General features: G+C 37.4%; 1 protein-coding gene across 1 annotated transcript in view; it reads left to right on the forward strand.

Moving 5' to 3' along the window:
- Nucleotides 1-14,866, forward strand: part of TBC1D12 (TBC1 domain family member 12) — a 49,320-nt gene that overhangs the window by 19,976 nt on the left and 14,478 nt on the right. The window contains 2 exon segments of the mRNA XM_072870304.1: nucleotides 7,169-7,225; nucleotides 13,889-14,004. Of these exon segments, the coding sequence (XP_072726405.1) occupies nucleotides 7,169-7,225; nucleotides 13,889-14,004 (173 nt within the window).

The raw sequence follows: 14,866 nt of genomic DNA on the forward strand, positions 1-14,866 counted from the left end.
GTTGAAAGAATAGTAGTTACTGAGAAGGAGTTTGAGTTTTATGATTATCTAGCACATTCTTCAGTACATCTCGTGCTTATAAAAAGGTGATACATGTTAAAGCGTTTGAGCTGTTTAGGTCAAAACATCAGAACTTGTTTTAATACTTCCTGTAAAATTTTGCCTTATTTAACATGATATGCTACAATTTTTTTAATGGTAAAGTGATTGTGAAATACTCTAGGCTTCCTTTACGAAGTTCAGTTCCGAGTTACTTTTGCCTGGTTTGTGCGATAAAACTGTAGTCATACTTGTATATTCAGGTTTTCTTCAAACTAGATATGATATTAATCTAGTAAAATTTATCCTCTTAAAGCATTCTTGGATATTCTAGTGTTTCAAAACTGTTGTTTTTTGGTTTTTGTTTTTTAACTAACTCATCTTTCCATAGTCTTTCTTGCCTGGAAGACTTACTATCTGGGTAACTTGTGACAAATTGCTTAGAATTCTGAAACATGTAATCTTGTTTCATTTAGACTTTTGATCTCACTCAAGGTATTTTTGTTTCAAAATAGTACTGTAAGTTGAACTTGTTTTGGAGTTACTGGGGTAATACAGAAAGGTAATTTTGATTTCCTTCCCCTGATACGAAGCTGTACTTCTGTGTATTCGTTCCTGTGGAATGTGTCTTTAATTTGATAAAATAATAATAAAATGGCACAGTCTTTAAAGATGAGCAGTTGGTAATGTATCATTAACTTAATGTTAACATGCAATCCTGAAGTTGAAAGGTTTGTTGACCTAAGAATGTGAATGTCCCTTGTGTTGGTGAAAACAGTAACTTGAATCTTGAGAGCTGCTTTCTCTTTGTCTCCTTTCTCAAATTCCATATAAGCTGATGTGTTTGGCAGGTGCAAATGGCTGTGAATGAAGCAGTGCTCAGCCATCTTCTAGAAAGAGCTTCGTGGCGAAGAGAGCCTTTTGGGAGCAACTAAACTGAAAAACGAGAGGTTCTTTTTGAAGGACTTCAATGTAGTGGGACGTCACACAATGAAATGTTGCAGGAAAATGATGAGATTGCAGCAAGTGCTATTTACTCTGAAGTAAACCGGGTGCTTTTTCAACATTTTCAAATACAATTTTCCTTATTTAAATGGTTTCCCTTTTGGGGTGAGAGAGGGGCAAGCGTTCTTTCTTAGTTTACTTGCAGATGAATGCGGTTGGCCTTGTGCTATGAAAATACTGTGGTAAAAATCCAGATGTCTCTTCCATCCTGAGAAATGGAGAGTGTGCACAATGCTACCAGTCATCTGCTTCCCGTTTTCTAGTAATGAAAATGTTTGTTCTGGAGACCAAGTTATAATCTGCAGAAATAGTCTTATTTTCTTATCCTGTTGTCCTTCAGTGACAGTTTTTCTTTTAAACTGTAGTGTTCCTATTTTTTTAACTTCTCTGAAGTGGCAGGAAAGCAAATATATGAAAACAAAGTCATGCTTAAAGACAATACAGAGTTGGTCCTAGCCACTAGTCATGTGGTTTCTGTTACAATGGTTGCCAGATTAGGGTCATTATTGGATTTATATAATCTTGAGTAATGTGTCAGTAATAGCTAATATTTTTAGCTTCTAATTTAGCTAAAGCATGCATGGTCTTTAGATAAAGCATCATGAGCTAAGATATACAGTTATCAAAGGGGGATCCAGATTGATGGTATATTCTGCACAGAGTTAGATCTACAATACCTGAGAAAATTTGATTCTTAAATCGAGAGGTGACCCTAATGTCTCCCTATTTAACATATGTCAAATGTCTTGCATGTGTGTTTAAAATTTACAATACAGCTCCTTGTGCATATGCCTTTGAAGAAAAGCCAGTGGTTTCTTTTCTCAAAAATGTTCAAATTTGCTAAGTTGGCGATGGGTTAGAATGAATACAGGCACACTTGGTTATTGAAAATCAGTGGAAAATAGTATCTGTACTTTTGAATGGCTGACTGAAGTCCCTAGGCTAAATTTCTCACTATTGCAGGAGATGAGTGAAAAGAATATAGGCAAAAAGGCAGTTATGAGGCCTTTAAGAAGTTGATAGAGGTATGATTAAAGCTTAACATGTTCTGTTCACAAATAATTCTGAACCTGGCAGAATACTTCATATCCTACATGGAGTGTCTCTACAAACTTCGACATTGACTTTCTAAATTGAAGCCAAGGGATCAAGTGTGATCTGAAACACAAAACCTGCATTTTTTCCCAATTTTTTTAGCCATCTGTGGTCAGAACAATGGCTACTCACTGTTTACCGGCTTTTGTAAAATGAGCTTCCAGGTGTAAGACTATGCAGGTAGAATGGGCTTAAGCTGCAGGCAAGCTGCCTGTGATGGAGTTTATGGTAGTTTATTATTAGCAACAAATCTTGCTGTTCCTGAACAGCTATGGCATTCTGCAGGGTTGAACACAAAGTTCTGTGACTTCGCTGATGCCAGTGGCCAGCTTTGGGAGGGTGCATATAAACCCTTGGTTAAGGAAACTCAGTAATGAGTCAGCATCCTTCAGATGAAAAATGAGATCTTAAGCAGCCCTTTTGCAGGAAAAATTAACTCACGACAGGAAAAATTTCATAATTAATAGAAGGAGGAAGTCTTTTTGGTAGGGTAATACCTAAATCAAAGGTTTATGGCAATATTGCGAAGCTTAAAGGACTTTCCTATTAGTAAAACAGGAAAGAAATTGCATCATTGTAGATTTATAGTCAAAAGGGTGGTAGAGCCCTGTTTCCATCCTGGCTAATGGAAGCCTCCTTTGTTATCTTTATTTTGGTAAGGATGATGTAGTAAATTGATAAGTACATTTAAATGAATGCTTGTGGCTCCCAGTCACTGTCTATCAACGAGACATTGCTATATATGCCTCTGCAGAGAGGTCAGGTAGTGACTCCAGTATCTTGAATAACTTCCAAGAAAATCTGGAATCGTAATTTGGGATACTGTTTCAGACATTTTTCAGACAACGATGCTAGCCAGCTCTGCCTTCAGAGACGTCTAGTGAATGTTACTGTAAATAATTTCTTTGCAAGTTTCTTAGCATGTGTAGAAGAGGATAAATATTTTTGTCGAAAAGCAACCTGCGGGGCTTGCCTGGCTGGGGAGGCGGCAGCGTCCCCTGCAGCTGTGCTGCCATCAGCATGCTCTGGGCGAGACGCGCTAGCTTGAACGGGGTCAGAGGTTGGAAGTTCTTGGCAGCTGCATCTCCCCGCTCACAGCTGCTGGCACGCTCGGCTCTCCTTGGAATTAGAGCTGCCCAAGCAGGATGTGATTGAGGCCAACTCTTTTGCTGGACATCTCCCTCCTCTGGGCTTCCTTCCTTCACTGTTTTTTAAAAAGGGAAAATAGCAACTCCTTAGGACTGCAAATGTCAAATGCATTTGATGGTTTTAGGAAATGCACCTTTTTTCATGAAGTGCAGCTAATAAAACTGGCTGTTAGAAGAATGTGGTCATTAATGATCAGTCTGGTAAATTCTTTTCGGTCTGTGCAGAAATCTGCTTTAAATTAGACTGCTGAAATATTTTAATACAGAAGCATTTAAAGCAGAAACCAACTTGTGGGCTGATGTGTAACATTTTGGTGTGTATTGACTGAAGTGCAAGTTCTGTCTAAAAATGCAAGTTCAATTTCATTTTTTGTGCTTCTGGTTAAAGAAAAGAGCTTTTAATCTGTGATCAAAATGATTCTGAATATCAAGTCATTAAGCTCTTGCTTAATAAAAAGCTCTTGCTTTTTATTAAAGCAGTCTTGAATACTTTTTATTAATTTGATTAAAGCAGCATGGTGACTTTTGCCTAATATGCCTGAATTAAAGTAAACTCAAAATATGGAAATATACATCACAAGATAAAGAAAAGGAAAACATACACCAAATTCACTTCATCAGCAGCTTTAACAAAGTACTGTCAGTGTCAGCCTTAAATAAGGAGGGGGGAGGGGGAAGCTTCTTTTCTATTTAAATCTGACACACTATGAAAAGCCTGCAGTGATTTAGAAATGATTGCTTATTCAGAAGTGAAGCCATCTTTTCCAAAAGCTGTCACCTTGTGTACAAAATGAAAGGTATTCATTTTAGACAGTCTGTTGAATACTAACTCTGATTTTGATGACTGGGTCACTGTCCTACCACTAACCTCTGAAAATATTATTTTTGGGTGGCTCTGAAATCTTAAACAAGTAAAATACTGTACTTGAGGGCTACAAAACAGTGTCTTCACTTGCATGTTTTTCTGATGTCGTTATCTCCAGTCTGAAATCTAACAGAGAAACTGCATTCAACTGAATCAGTACAACTCCCATGGTCTCCCAGGGACAAGAGTTGTCAGAGGTCTCTCTTCAGAGGAACAGATGCATTTAAAGTCGGTTTTCATATGACTCAGACCTTCTAACTTGCAATATTAACTCTTTCCTCCAATCTTCATTGTTTCAGTTTAACAACGCATGAAGCTCCTAATGCTTAAAAAGTGTATATGGCATGTTTTTCAACAAATCTAAGGATTTGAATATCTAAAAGAAGTAGGTAAATGCGGTTCTAGATGCTTTTACATAGGAATGATTCTTAAGCAGATAGTTACCTAGACAGAGGTCATGTTGGCTCATCTTGCACTGCTATTGGAGAGAAGAGAAAGGCAAGACTTCTGCCTGTTTAGCAGATATAGGTAGAAATACGTCGGTAACAAACTGCCTTGAAACCAGAACAGACAATAAATGGGGTGTTGGGTCTTGCAAGGAACACATAACACCTGAATAACAGTTTATCTACTAGCAGCAGTGAGAAGGCTGTGATGGTTTTCTTTGTAGACACTGTAGCGGTCAGATTCTCAAGAAATGATGGTCATCTTTCCAGAGTAATACATGTAGTCAGTAAAATGCTATGCTAGAGGTAAAACAAAGTGTTATGTTGAAGTCTTTGAAAGACATTCCCCAGTGTTTTAGACTTTTGCAATGATTATCTTGTCAGTAAAATGGTAATTTTACTGGTAGGAAAAATGGTAGGACATCAGTGAGACAAATGTGTCTCCTTTTGTTTGCATAAAGGACATAAAATACAGATCAGCTCCTAGTACCAGGCCTTACCCAGCTGCTTGGACAAGGAAAACTTGTCAAGGAGAACTTCTCATTACGTCAGTGCTATGTTGGGGGCACAAATGTATCTTCAGGGGAGTACTCTACAGTGAGCATGGGGCTAATATTTTGAAAATACCGCAGAGGTGTTGACTCTGCTGATATGAATTCTTCTGATTGCTGTTTTTTTTTTAAAAAAAAAAAAGTCTTTGTGGTCAACTACAAAGAGTATTGAAGCAAACTTTCTCTTACTAAAGCTTGAAAAAGAAAGCATAAGCATTGTACGTATTTTCATTTCTGTCCTTGGAAGTTGCTGGGTTTTGGGGAAACAAAGAATATAGAAACAATCTTGAGGTAATAAAAGTGATAGAACTTCTTTTACTTTGATTTGGTGGGACACTAGATATTTTTGGTCTTCTGGATTTTCTTTTTGATGGGATGCCACCCCCTCTATTGGGCCTTTGAATTTCTTCAGCAAAGGATGACACAGATAAGAGAAGAAAAACCAGTTATTTTTAAGAAGTGAGCTTTTGCAGGTTAAGCAGACTTACACTGTTGAGCTTGAGGTGCTGCAATAGCAAAATCATCATCTAGGCAGGCTGTATCAAATTCCAAAAGGATAGGATTTAGCAAAAAGATTCAGGTGGTAAAGATGCTGTCTTTCATGGACTTCTTTTAAAGTGTGGGTTTGTGAGGTTTTGTTTGTGGATTTTTGTGGGGTTTTTTTGTTTGTTTTTGTTTTTAAGATAAGCCTTATCCTTCTGAGGCTGGCATGGTACTTCAGTACTGAAAAGGAGAAAACAGTATGGCAAGGGAGAAGGAAGCCTTTAAAATGCTTTTTGTTAGTCTGGGGTATGCATGGTACAAGAACACTGCAGATACCTTCAGAAATAATGTTGAAGGCATGATAAAAAGCTTATTTTCCTTCTTCCAGGTGCTGTAATCCAATGCTTAAAAGCAACAGCTGTGTCTTCCCCTCCCACCCCCTGCCCTGTCTTTAAGCTTGGCTCTTCCATTAGAAAACCGCCCTTGACTTTTGAATGGAAACCTGCAGAGCTGTGGTTGTACAAGGTCTCCTGTAGTCGGGCATGCTTTTGCCTGATTGCCTTGCTGCAGTGCGATACAAGGGGTTTCATATTGCTGCTTAGAATCTTACTTTTAATTTAAGTGACCGTTTCTCCAAGCCTTACAAATGTATCTTAGTTCTCATCAGCTCACCAGTGTGGTTGAGGTGTAGTCCACTTTTGAGCTTTCAATTTAGAAATACTAATTATAAGATGGTGGGGGGAAGGTGGGGGACTTAAAGGCCCGCTCTAAGTCACTGTGCTGTTTAATGACATTTTCTACCCTCTCATGTGAAATAGAAAAACCCAAACATTTAATGTGAAAGTTCTGTTTGAAAGTTACCCTAGTATTTTGTTTCTTGCCAAATGCTTGTGCAAGTCCAGTTATGTTTCTTTTCCCTTTCTCCGCAGTGCAAGTACTATTCTTGAGTATTCATTTTAAGCTTTAAAGCTAACTAGCTTATAGGTGAAGTTCTAGGTGGGTGTGAGATGCAATCTAACATGAGCTGAATGAAGGCAAGGTCTTCAAGATTCATTTTCAGAGCAAACAGTTCCTGTTTTCTTATGTCAGCCTATAGACAACGTTTTGTTCTTTCCTTTTTAACAGCATATCTTCCAAGGCTAGTGTTTAAATAAGTGTAACTTTTATGGGTGATGTGGACTAGGGAGAGACAGTATATCAGGAAACGCCTTTTGTCATGCACCTGAGAAGTGCAATGGGAAAAGATGTCCCTGCAGGCAAAGGTACCAATTGTAGAAAATATAAAACTTCAGTTAAAACAGAAAAATAGCCCAATAGATGTCTATACACATCTTGCACAAGTAGGAAGTCTTTATATGTGTTTTTGTATATTTTGGGGGCTGGAGAAGAAGGAGGAACAGCCACATCTATGTTTCTTCAAACATAGAATATAAATACTCTACATGTGAATTTAAATTTTGGTTTGCATGTTGCTATATTGTAATGGTCTTTTCCTTTATTTATTCACTAAGGCTTTGCTTCTGTTTTTCTCATTAGGATGACAGTTCTGGCAGTCTTGCGTCAATATCTGCTCTCAGTCTATTAAACACAGGGGTATGAAATTTAATATATATTCTTTCTAGTTGTATTCAATACCATGCATGGGACTATGTAGCACTCATTAAAATAGAACAAACATCACATTTTCACAGTAGCATGAATATTTTATGGCACTAACCATCAACTCATTAGATACCATTAGTAAAATAAACACGCAAATAAACTTCACACATGAATCTCACTAACAACTTAAAGTGATAGAGTTGTTTATTATTGTTTATATTGCATGTTCTTGAATAGCAGGAAATAGGTAATGCTAGAGCTTGACAGTAACTTACTTTGCTGTGCCTCCTTGCTTAATAGTAAAAGTTGTTAAAAGGCTTAATTTGTAATATTTTTGAGCACCTTGTATTAGCTTTGAAAATTGATATCCTAGAATCTTTCTTTTTTTTCTCTGTCACTAAGTCACGCAAGCTATTAATACTGGCACTTCAGAACTCCAGATGCTTTTAATCACTATTTCCAATATGAAATTGGAAACCTAGAAAAGCATAGCTATTGAAACTTTTGTTATATGTTGTTATGTCTTCTATTTGCTGTGACTGGTATACTTCTGAAATTGGTCTCATGCACATGCCTGTTACTTTTTATGTAAACTTTTTATGTTTATGAAAACTTTTTATGTAATCCCACACCCTGTGTTAACAGTAATAGTACAAGTTAGCTTTTTAGTTCTGTGGATCTGTTACTCTGGCATTGTGAAACAGAGCAGTAATGTAACTGCTAGTTGATATGTGATGCCTGTGGTTCATGTTACATGGTCCAGCCACTCTCAGCTCTTCTTTATTGGGCCCAAGAGCCCCTGGCTTCATGCTTTTTTGTAAACAACAAAAGAGGAAACTTGATGCAACTTGTTAATAATCCAATTGAGGAAAAAATAAAGTAAATTAACAATTGAAGATGGATGGCATTACTTTGGAATGTTGACTTAGACACTCTTCAATGTCTGTTTGGTTGTTCTCTTGTACTATGTGAAGATTATTATTTTTCCCTCCTTCAATATAGGTTCTTCCTATATTGCCTGCAAGTTAGGAAAGAGTGTACTGTTCTGCCTGTCCTGATAGCATCTGGCATTCTTAGTTCTGGGAAAATGTCTAGTTTATGACTCTCAGAATTTTTCAGTGACATCTACTCTTGCTATAGGCACTTCTTTGTTTTTAATCACCTTATAACTAGTTCTAGCTCAGCAATTTTAACACTTAATCTGGACACACACACATGACTACATAGGAAGGAATCCTTCTGCATTAGCAGAAATTCTTCTTGCTTAAATTTTCTACTAGTTTTATTAAAGGGATGTAGATGGGTGCCCTCCGAAGTGATTCTGTTAATGCTTCCATTCTGGGATGATCAGCTCTGCTTGAAATGAAGGGAAATAATCTTTCTGATGATATTTCTAGTTAGCTGTACAACATTGTGAAAATAATCGTATAGATGTTTTTAGAGGCCCATCTGCTCCACAGTCGCACATATGTGTAAAGGGGAGAGAGGTTTAAAACCACTTGAAGAATATAAGGCAATCCCCATTGTTCCCTCAACAGAAATCACGATTGCTTGAATAAAACCTGTTTTGATATCAGGCTTAGAATTTTGGGGGAGTAAAGCATGTTAAAAGAAACCGTAATACACAGGGTGCATGCTTTGTTTAACTGCAGTATTAGTATGCCTTGACATCTACTTTAAATAGAGGCAATCCTTAAGATAGTGAAAGTTAATTCAGTGTTGCCTATCAGGTCACTTTCTCCTCCAGCATACATAAAACATAATTGGCTCTGTGGTGCTTAATCTGTATAATTGGTACTTTCAGGACTGCGAGGACTTCTGAAATCCTTGTAGTCTGAGGCTTTTATCACTTATTTCCAGGAGTTCAGCTTTTGTTGCTGGATCCTAGATAGATCAAAACTTACCCCAGCAAGGTGCATGTTAAATTTCATGGTCAATATTTATTCCTTTAAAGCTCTATAGTTTGGGCACTGTAGATGCAAGTTTGTCTTCTAAAATTGAATCATTATGTGCACACTTAGTTAAATACTTTATCCCCACAAACATACCCTACTTAGGGTCAGCTAATGCTTTTGGATGTTGCGATGCAGCTGGTTTTCCTTTCTGTAAGTTAGTTTGCTTAGATGCTGGAAGAAGCAGCTATGGGCAATTATGCATATGTTACAGAGTGCAATCCAGTACTGTTTAGAGATATCTAAAACAGCTCTGAAGGGTCTAGCTGTCCTATATGGCTCTTCTGAGGAAGGATGAAAGCAACTTCAATTTTGTATGTTTTCCATGTAGATATGAAAAAGGTGCATGCAATAAGGACCTGTGCAGGTTTATTATTTTTCTTTTGTTTAAAACACCAGGATTTTTGTTTGTTCGTGTTTTTGGTTTTTGTTTTCTTTTTTAAGAAGTTACAATTTGGGATATCTTTATCTTCTTAAGCACAAAGGCAGTTTATAAGCAAAAGACTCTTTTCCCAGCCCCATTTACATGTTACCTGTCTGTAGGTTAATATGCTTATCTATATTTCTGTAGGAATAGATACCAGAAATACAAGTCCCTCCACATATCAAAGTTCTCTTAAATATACTGTCACAGTGTTTTTCAGGAAAACATGTTTTTAGCCTACTAACAGGTTTATTATTGTCAGTAGATGAGAAGATGCAGTTCCAGCCTTAATAATGAGATAACTATTCTTACTTTCTGTTAAAGCTGAGATTTATTTTTCTTTATCTATTTTGGGATTGTGAAATGTTCCGTATCTTTTAATAAATACCAGATATGCTGCAATAAAGAATTTTTTAACAACGTTCCCTAAACTACTGAAACCATACATGTGACACTTCCAATTTTTTTTTTTTTTTGCATAAACAGGTCTTACATAGTCTTGAATCTTAGTTGTCAACTGTTCTATCCTCTGGCATATGCCCTGCATGTTAAGTGTGTGACAAGACATTTGACTTTAAATTGTATTTTTACCTTATTATGGAAGAGTATTAGCTCACATCCTTTGAAGTGAAATTCTATGTCAGCTCAAGCTTTTTATCCTGTGTCAAGAATTTTAGATTCTGCATCAAATGCACAGTTAAGGCTATGGGATTCTTTACATCTAGTCATACAAAATATTCCAGAAAAAATGGATATTTTAGTTGCACAAACTAGTGAGTTCCATGCATGTCTGATGGTTCTGGGATCTAACCTTCAAGTAAGTTTCCTAGAGCACAGGCTTCTTGAGGAAGAAGCGTCTTCCATTGGGAAGTTCTGATACTTCGGAATGTATTTCATCTTGGGGAATGTGCAGCCATGACAGTTCGAGCTTGAGGCTATTTGGTCTCTGCTTTGACTCTTTCTAGTAACACTTACATTTTTTCCTCTCTGTGCATGCATTCTTTTCTTGCAAAAACCAACTGTTTGTAAAGTGTATTTACTTCCAGAAACACAGTTGGGTGATGAGTTCTGCCTTTTGTGGAAATCCCTGTTGAAGATTGATTTTTTTTATTTTTTTTTTCTTCTCTGTTATTTTGGAAATAGTATATCAGTTCTTAGCATGTACGATAGCCAGAAGCACTAGCACCATTCAGACGTGTTGCTGGTAATAAAAGGGTGAGAGTGGTTTCATTTCTAATGTCCATCTTGCAATGCTTTTTTTAAATTTAACTTGCATACAAATTAGGTGTGTAGGAATGCTGAAAAGGTTGGTACCGTTTGAGCTTCCTCATCTCTGACCACTAAATGAACTTGATTTTGTGGCTCCTGGTACAAAGTACTGGAAAGTGTGAAAGTAAATCAGAACTTCTGCTAAGAGTATGAGGGATGGCATTGCTACTATACTGCAGCCTGGATGCTGACCTCCAGGTGCTATCACAGGATGCATTCCTAACTTAAGAATATGCTGGGGTAGCCTGAGGTATAAAGCATGGTGAGAGTGCCTATAATGTCTCTATAGTTTTAGGTGGAATGAAATAATTTTAGGCTTAAGAATTCATTCATACAGTGAATGTTGGTTTTCTGATTTTTTTTTCGTGCTTGTGTGAATTACAACAGAACTTTACCAACACTACATGTCCAGATGTTCAAGATGCTTGTTTGAATGTGCCAAATGATGTTGAATGTATATTATTTTCAATCAAAAGTTATCTTGGGAATTACCCTTCAGGAGAGGAATATGCTCTAGGAAATCTGTGTAACCACTGTTCTTGGCCAGAGACTTAGAAATATTTAGAACTAAGTTGTATTTAAGAACAGTTGGCTAGTAACTTTTAAGTCATTGTGTTTACAAAGCATTAGGTTTTTAGCATGAATGTATGTAAAAATGATGATAGTTGCTCGCTCTTTTTCTTTATAAGGTGCATATTTGGGCTGCTCTTGAAGACAGAAAAGCAACAGAGCTTCTCCTCTAGTTGAAATAGTAGGCTGGTTGCTGTAGATTTGTGCTTGTCTTTCCAGGGCGCTAACAAAATGAGTTATTTGGTACACTGCCATGGGGCAGAGTATGATACAGTGGTTAAAAGGTGGATAGCTGGAAGAATAGGTGAAGACTTGAGGAGGCAGGGGTGGAAATCACTTTAAAAGATACTGAGAATGTTTCAAAACCATTCTTTGGCTTGTTTTGTGGAGGTGCAATCACCTTTTTTCATCAGTTAAACTATTGTTTTGACTCCCACAAACTAGAAAAAGAGAAGGGCAAGAAGTCCAGGTAACTCCTCAGGATCTGAAAAGTGTAGTGGCATATAATGCATATGGCCTTACCACTGTGAACAGACCTGATCTCCTCTGATCTCTGAAGCTAACAGGTTGGGCCTGGTTAGTACTTGGATGGGAAGCCTCTTGGGAATACCAGGTGCTGTAGCCTCTGCCTAGCAAGAGTGGAGTCTCCATCCTTGGTGATATTAAAAATCTTGCTGAACAAGGCCCTGCGCAACCTGCTGTAGTTGACCTTGCTTTGAGCAGGGAGGCTGGACTAGATGATCTCCAGAAGTCCCTTTCAACCTCCATGATTCTGTGATAGCATCCTCTTGAGATGAGATTAATATGACTTCACTGAGGTTATACTTTTCAGATCATTTAATGTGTTATGCCGAATGTGGAAGAACAGAAATTTTGTTAGGGATCATTAAAATGGATAGGGTAAGGAGGCTGTTGAGCAGCAAGCTTTAAGCCACCTTAGCATTGGGCAAACGCTTTGTGTCTTCTCTGGAAATCTGAGGCTGCGCTTGTCATGTTTGTAAGAGGTCTTTTCCCATTTAACTTTATGGACTTCAACTGTATACTGAACTTTTAAGCTATATAATAGATTAGTTGTCAGCTCTGCTTCTATCATGCTATCAATGAATCCTGAATGTGTAAAGCCCTCTTTCTCCCTGGAAGAACTAATGTGTACAAGAAGCTGTGTATGAGGTGTGAGATTCATGTGGGAGCAGTTTCTAGAGAAGATTGTTATGTTTGATTGGGAAGATACATGACCTAATTAGTAATCAATCAGTTTTTTATTTTTGGTGACTTAAACATAAGATATTTTGGTTAATCTGAGACTGAATTTACTTACACAATTATTGAAGCAACAGATGTACAATAACAAACTGTCCTTAGATGAAAAAAACCTTGTACAAGTTAGAGCTCATTTGGCTGTGCTTAAGAACAGAGCTGTGTGATCTGTGAAAGTACATTACTAAAGTACCTTGAATTTGTTCTCTTAAAAAGATGATTTTTCAGCTTTTAGTATTCTGCGTTTGAATTCCAGCATGTGGAAGACTTGCAGAGAAACTAGTGTTTAGCCTTCATGCTTAAGGGGAGTGTGAACCCACAAGCTAACTTGGTTTGGGAGTAAGTTGAGAGTCTTCTCACAGATAACCTTTTAAGATTTGCTGGATCATAAGAATAGGTTTCTCAGTAACTTGGCAGTAAACTTTTATTTACAGAGGCTAAAAAAGAGGGAACGTGAGATTTGAGGTTTTCATCTGGCTCTGTCTAGCCTTTTTCCTAAAGACCGTCTCATATTTCTGTTTTGTTGAGTTGCTCTGTGGAAAAAGGAATGGGATTCTTTCTTCCTCAGAATCTTCTGTGTATAGGCTCTTAAATATTTCTTTCTAAGTAGATTGCATGTTTTAACCTCTGAGAAAGAAATGATGTGAAACAGACTTGTAATGATAAATATTGTTATATTGTCACTGAGTATAGTGTAGGTAGTTCTAGATAATGTGGTTTTGATAGCCTTGCTAAAGGCTTCAGAAACATGTGAGGGGTACCGGATCTTAAAGGTGGCTAGAATCAAAAGGAAAGAAATGGGAAGACACACACATTCTTGGTTAGTGGCTTTTTGTTGGATTTTTTGTCAACTTCACAGATTGCTTAAACATACTTGCACACTAATTAGTTTGGGGAGATGGTGCAGATTTCCTAACTGTAACTTTGGATGCTCAGTAGTAATATTGAACTAGAATAGAGCAAAGATTAAGTTGATGCAAGAAACTGCTTTCTCATTCATCTTTACTTAGAATTCCTGGAAAGCTGCACTGTCTTGCTATAAACAATTTCAACTTGTAATGTTAGCTCCTTGCTGTTGTAAATTATTTAATATCATATATCTTAACGTTATTTAATGTGTTAAGTAGTATTAGAAGTGAGGCTGAAAGTTGAAATTGAATTTTTATCAATAATGTTGTTTAGGAATATGAAGCACGGACAGGAAGAATGTATAAACCTCCACCCCCATCAGCAAGACGTAAAAATATTGAATTTGAACCACTTTCAACTACTGCTTTGATTCTGGAGGATCGACCAGCGTAAGTATGATTCTGCTGTGGAACTGATGATGACTGAATTTGTTCAGTATGCTTCTGATGAGCTCAACTTCACAAGTCTTACAGGAAAGTATCATTGGATTATTCCATCCCAGATAATAGCCTAACGAATACCTCCAGAAGAACCTTTAAGTGTATTATAGTCTATATGAGGAATTCTTTCTTGCTGTAATGGGGCCACCTGTTATCTACTGTATATCACAGCTGCCTGTGACAGTGTTGTGCGCATCCTTAATCAGGAAAATTCCTGAAGACTTATGGATTTCTTCCCTGCCACCTCAGTGTGCACTCCCTTCTCCTTCCCCCATTCTGGAAACTTAATTTCCTAGACCAGTCAGGAAGACTTAACAGTGGTAGTTGTTATTTCAGCAATCCTGGATTTGGCTTACCAGAAGAGTCTTTTAAAAAAGAAAAAGTATTAGGTAGGTAACAGCAGGAGTGGGAAGAATTGCCTTTGAAGCACAAGAAATACCTTTCTGTCACAAATGCTGAATGCTCATTTTGTATCTGGCAACTACAGCTAAATGCTTTGTTGGTACTGAGATGATAGTGTTCACTGATACTGTTCCTTGCCCTTCTTCCAGTTATGTTTTCATGGCTCCTTAAAACTACAGGTGAAGGCAAGGAAAGAGCAGATGAAGGTGCAACAAAACCAGCATTAAGTACAAATAAGAATAGTAATGAAAACTGGGTAATAAATTGGTCAGTATTTTCAGCTATACAGTCTTCAGCAATTTGAAGGAAAGGGGAGGACCTGCTGACTAGGAACACATGCTGTGAGGAAAGCAAATGGAGCAAAGCTTTCAAATAGCACCTTGAGAAAGCTTGTCATGGCACTGTTAAA

The sequence above is a fragment of the Ciconia boyciana genome, chromosome 8, assembly GCF_034638445.1.
Source record: "Ciconia boyciana chromosome 8, ASM3463844v1, whole genome shotgun sequence".
Taxonomy (NCBI): Eukaryota; Metazoa; Chordata; class Aves; order Ciconiiformes; family Ciconiidae; genus Ciconia; species Ciconia boyciana.